The sequence below is a fragment of the Amphiura filiformis genome, chromosome 13 (assembly GCF_039555335.1).
Source record: "Amphiura filiformis chromosome 13, Afil_fr2py, whole genome shotgun sequence".
Taxonomy (NCBI): Eukaryota; Metazoa; Echinodermata; class Ophiuroidea; order Amphilepidida; family Amphiuridae; genus Amphiura; species Amphiura filiformis.
Genome location: NC_092640.1, coordinates 8,738,196 through 8,744,452, shown reverse-complemented (window position 1 = coordinate 8,744,452; position 6,257 = coordinate 8,738,196). Strand labels below are relative to the sequence as shown.

General features: G+C 36.8%; 1 protein-coding gene across 1 annotated transcript; it reads right to left on the bottom strand.

Moving 5' to 3' along the window:
* Positions 1–287: 287 nt before the first annotated feature.
* On the bottom strand, positions 288–1,331 carry LOC140167398 (toll-like receptor 6). The gene has a single exon (XM_072190705.1). The coding sequence runs from the start codon at positions 1,329–1,331 to the stop codon at positions 288–290; it is 1,044 nt and encodes a 347-aa protein (XP_072046806.1).
* Positions 1,332–6,257: the final 4,926 nt, after the last annotated feature.

The following is a 6,257-nucleotide window of genomic DNA, read 5'->3' as shown; positions in this document are numbered from 1 at the left end:
TGTGACGTCATCGGAGGGTCTCAATAACATCACTAGCAACAACTCATTTTGATTAGCGTAGAAGGCTAAATTTGCTTTCTATTTACGTTTACCGCTACGTATGAATATACATCATAAAGTCAGGGAAAAACGCATACCGCATTGCATTTCTGACTTCCCATGACACCAGAGACAATCCTTTTCTCTTTTTGTCTTATCGATCCTCGTCAAATCTACGATCGACTCGTACAGGTTTACGTAGTTTCATCTTCAACTGATTCCAGAACAACTCTTGTCCAACAAGATCTTCAGGCCACTTCAACACTTCCTTGTAACATAATAACTGACGAAGCAACAACGTCTTTTTTGCGATTAGGAATTTCTCCAATCTGTACAAGAATGAGTACATCAGCATTGTCTGTTACCATTCGCATTCGTGCAAAATGTAGCTGATAATGACACCATCCATCATCCATGAAATTCTCTGATAAAACTGCGATAGTTTTGCGACTTTGCTGAATGCCATGACAAATGGCATTGAGAATATAATGCCCTGCTGGAATGTCACCTCTTTCTTTAAGACAAAGCCGGAACCGTTCTGGTCCATCTTCAATGTTTGCAATTAGTTGATCATTTATCCATGCTTCAGTATCTTTGTGGTAGGCAACATAAGCATGATATCGACGTCGCATGATTGGTGCTTCATATGGGGCATCAACATCCTCCTCATCGTCGCTATTGATATCAGCATCATCATCGTTATCTATATATCGTTGATATCTTCTCTGATAACACAAAGTCCAGCATTTGTAATGAAGGCGCCAACGACATTTATAAATTACGGAAACCATTACACCAATTACAAGTAAACCTGACAAGCTTGGGGCAATGTATTTTTCAAGATGCCAACTGCAGTCTAAACTAAATTCGGTAATACCAAGATTCTCTCTGATTGCAGGAGACTTACATATGTATGTAGGCTGTGGAGCTATGTATGTTTTTGTATCTGTCATTATCCAATTCCGCAGAGGTTGTACATCACAGTTACAAGAAAATGGTATGTCTCCAAATTCAACACGAAGCAAGTTGTATGGGTTTTTCATCAGAAAGGCAGGTAAAATAGTTATTGCATTATCAGATACAATGAGTGTTTGTAGACCATAGAGTCCTTTCAAAGAATTCAAATCGGCAAGTTTGTTTCCAGCCAAATCAAGGTAAGTGAGATTTGTCATGTGATGAAATTTGTTCTGTGGCAAGCTTTCTATTGAATTGTAACTGAGATCCATGGATTTGAGGTTTACCAGTGAAGAAAAGTCATTTCCATTAATATCATCAATATTATTGCTACTCATATTTAAATGTTGTAGACTATGACTCTCCAATAGAAATTGGTCAATTGATAACAATTTGCATTTAGTTAATGTCAGCTTTTCTAGGTGAGGGAAGTTGACAGTTGCTACTTTAAAATCAAATATCACTCCGTCCAAGTCAGATAGGGAAAGTGACTTCACATGAGAGCAGTAACCCCACACAAATGAAAGACCAACATTGAATCGAAGTTTACTGAAGGTAATGTTCTCAAGGGCAGGAAATGAACTACACAATGGTTCGCCAAGTGTATATATTTCATTGATTGTTTCAGCTGCTGAAATACTGATGGATCTGAAAGTCACAATGGTGGTAGTAGTGTAAAGGAATCCTCATATTTGCATATGTTATATCATTCAAATACGCATGAGTCAGATTGCCAAATGATCCAAAGTCTATACCAATAATGGGATTACCTGAGATATCCAGGGTTTTCAATCTGAAACCTGCATGGTGGCTACCAAAGTCCCATATGTTATTATTGCTCACATCCAAGTGTTCTAGGAGTCTGCGAGCACTTCCAGGACTTCATAAGGAAATGAAGTTAGACCAGCATGAATAAGGTCCAATGACTTGAGGTGTGATAAGCTTCGAAAGGCATATTTAGATAGTATAACAGGAAAAGAATTCGCTGGGGCCCATATACTCCAATGTTGTAGGTATGGAAACATGTTAAATGCATCATCTTGAATTATCATTTGATGATAATAATCAGAATTTTCACGGTAAATGAATAATTCTGACACAGATGAATTCAATGACTTGGGCATTACTGTTTGGAACTTGGCATCAGCACGTACACTTAGGAACAGAGTAAATAGTGAAACTGGTAACTTTGTGAATAGTTCTGACCATTTGGTTTCATTCCAATAATCAGTATAATTACTTGGATAAACTACATCAACTGATGTACCATAGACTTTGAGACTAGTCATATTCTGAATAGAACAAGTTATATAGTTAAATAAATTGGCATACGTATATAGTTGTGATAGCATGTGGATACCTTCTATTGCTTTACATGGAGTAGAGGTTAACAAATTCCCAGACAAATCTAAAAAGTTTAGATGAGTAAGATTCACAAACAATGTCTCTGGTAAACTTGATATGCGATTTACGGATAGTTCTAAATGTTCCAGACTGATGAGATCTACAAACACTGTCTCTGGTAATCTTGATATGGCATTCTTGGATAGATCCAAGTAAGTCAGATTAGTCAAATGATTGAAAATAGAAACAGGCAATGACCGTATTTTATTATCGGACAAGGTAAGTTCTTGCAACTCATGTAATCCACTAAACACTGATGATGGTAATCTGATCAAGCCACTTGAAGTAAAATCTAACTTCTTCAATGATGCAGTTGAGTAAAATGGACTGCCATGCAATTTGAGAAGGTTTTGATGACTTAGTTCTAAAACTTCTAGCTTGTTCAGCCCAATAAATGTATCATTGCTGATATTGGATATATTGTTGTAGCTCAAATCTAAACTCTGAAGTGACGTGAGATGGATGAAATTCTTTCCATAGACAGTTTTAAGTTGATTATGACTCAAATCTAACCTCAGAACTGAGGTAAAAAGAATGAAACTGTCCTCATTGACAGTTTGAAGTTGATTATAACTCAAGTCGAAACTCCTGACATTGTGATCGTCTATAGGTGGGATACTTGTAACTTTCCTATTGCTGCAGTCTAACTCGGTGCTGTTGTATACCTTACACGGCAAACCCTTTGGGTAGATGAAGTTAATGGTTGGTGCCACTGTTAAAGCAAGAACCACAAGCATCCAGATCAAAAAAAGACTTCATGACGAACTATTTACTATCAGATAATACACAGTCAATGCAAAAATAGGTTCAAAACTTCATGAACACTGGATACTACGATAAGATAATATGTCACTTTTGTCCCTGTTTAGCTGGCCATGCTGGCTGCGGTAGGGAGTCATGACTAGTTTCATAATCCTGTCAAGCATCCTGTTATATTGGGCATAATGTTATCTTAACTAGATTGGCTACAAGTCCTCCGGCATGTCCTTTAATCATAAGAAAAATTATTGAAGCTTAATATTTTATAATATGCCTACTTTCTCAGTGCATCATCAGATCATACACTGTACTTCATAGGCTTATTTCTAATCAACATTCCATGATCTATGGTAGAGTATATATCATCACTGATCACTGCATAAAACCATAGAAAGTCACACAAGATCATGGCTTGCTCTAGCTGGTATATGATATCACTTGTGACATGTAATCTGCACAGGCATGGTGTGTTTATGGGATAAAGGCAGGAGACATGTAAAAATATCACTTGTTAAAAATGGCATTCTCTAGATCATGGAATTGCCCTATTATTTTACACTTTAGCTTAGCCGGGGGGGCACTCAACACAAATGACCATACGGGTATGCGACTCCGGAAATACCCCCCTTTATTGATTTCGCAACTCTGAAAGACCACCGATATTTGACCAAAATAGAGCTCCGAAAGACCCTTGATTTTGATAATTCCAGCTCTAAAAAGACCCAAACATTTCTCATTCCTCATATTTCTGGTTTTCAGGCGATTTTCAACCAAAAAGCCAAGAAAGACCCTTGATTTTGACTGTTCGCAGCTCCGAAAGACCCCCTTTTACTGGGACGCCGTTAGCTCCCAAAGACCCGCCACCACCTCAAAATTCCGGAGCTTAGCCACAGTTGGCTATATGGGTAGACAAACCTACGATTAATAGATGAAATGGTATGGGACATCTAAATACCAATTTGACATGAGCCTACTGATAGTGCACATAATATGGTGATTTTAAATTATCAAAAATGTCAAGACGGGGGAGAAAGGCTGAAGCCTTGAATCAAGGCTAGATCTTAACTCACTTTGATTTAGTGGGTAAGGATGACAATTTGTTTTGCAGGAAACTCATTCGCTGTACAACAGTTCACTTAGATCTGATACTGTTCAAATTTGGTTGATCATCTATAGTTGGACATGTGTAAATAAAAAAAAAAAAAATCAGGTTAAGGAAGGGGTATGAACGATTGGACAGTATTTATTTTGGGACATTAGAGCACATCAGACATATCGAATTGCATTCTTCTGATATCAAATAATTTTGATTTTTTGACATTCGCAATTTAATACACATTTTATGGCAAATCATCAAAAATTGATATTTTTGATATTTAACAGTACTCGAAGTAAACTTTACAAATCTGATGATTTATACTTAAAGTGTATGTAGGTGGGATGAAAAGCCGACGATCAATTGAAAATTTTGACCGTTCGTATTGGAGATATGGATTTTTCCCCAAAACACCAAAAAAAAAATATAGGACTTTTTGGGAAAAAAATCCATATCTTCAATATGAAAGGTCAAAATTTTCAATTGAGCTTCGGCTTTTCCTCCCAGCTACATATACTTTAAGAATATATCATTAGATTTATATAATTTACTTGGAGGACTGTTATATATCAAAAATTTGAAAAATATCAAATTTTATAATTTGTCATAAAATTTGTATTATATTGTGATTTTCAAAAATGAAAATTATTTGATATCAGAAAGACATGCTTCGTATTCAGAATGCAATTCGATAGGTCTGAGGTGCTCTCATGTCCCACAAAAAATACTGTCGAAACGCAATAAACGCTCATTCTATATCCCTTAAACAAAAGATTCTACATTATATGGCTTTAAGCATCCTGTTACAGTGCACCTATGTGGTCATAAGGTGAGTCAGAACGTTCGGGTCATATTTTTCCAGTTTAATTTTGCTTAAGGTGGTACTACACCCCTTGATAAACTTGTGACTTTTTTGCATTTTCTCAAACAATAATAACACACTGGTAACAAAAGTTATGTATATTATAGGGTCAAGGAATCCAGTTACTACACTGGAATTTCAGCGACTCAAGACAAGCGGTGCATTATTTATGATAAGAAAAACCCACCATAATTTTCCAGGGGTGGGGGCTCGGGGGAAGTGAATTTCAGGGAGAAATTAACAAATTTTTTAATTTTTTAATTTTGGGGTTTTACTGGTTGGGCAACAGTTCTGACTGGGTACCACCACTGTATGTAATGAAAATTTATATTATAATCTTGCATATTAGTCATGTGGAAGCATTTTTGTGTGGCGGATAAAGCAGGGGGAGGGCTCTCTCTCTCTCTCTCTCTCTGTTTTATGGTGTGTAGGTGTGTGCCCAGGTTTTGAAGGACCTGAGTTTGCCTATTCTAGTTGAAATCCATACACCCCCTATGGAAGACATGACCTTATTCTCACGTCCATTTGTGTACATTGCAAATGGAGTCATCCATTAGGTAGCCCCATTTGAAATTCACACTTCCTATGTGGAAGATTAAGGTAATTGCTTTCATAGGTAGTGTATCAAGGTGCAGGAAATATGGGTTTCAACTCAAATAGCCCATTTTCAGCAGTGTTTTTAGAATAATAGCTCATCACATGCCCAGTTTTGAGGAGTTTTGCAGAGACATGTTACAAGAATTGGGCACAATTGTGTTTCCTCAAAAGGCCTTCAGCAGACATGAAAGAAAGCAGTAGTGTTTCCAATGGGGCATATTTCTTTTTATAAAATGCTTAAGTGTACAATAGCCCATCATGGGCTGTCAACTTTCACGCATTAGGCGTGAGTCTCACGCATTGGGTCACTTTCTCACTAGAAGGTAGTATAACCTCATGCCTAGGTAGTAAATATCACGCAAAATACTGGAAAATGAGTAAATCTCACGCATCGTCAAAGTAATTTGTTGTCCCTATGCAATATTAGTCACAAAATTGATCAGGGGGTGTTAGTACCACCTTAAATATGTTAATTAATTAATTATTAACTATTTACCGGGTTTGGTAATATGTTTTCAGACTTCCAGACAACATGTCCAAACCATT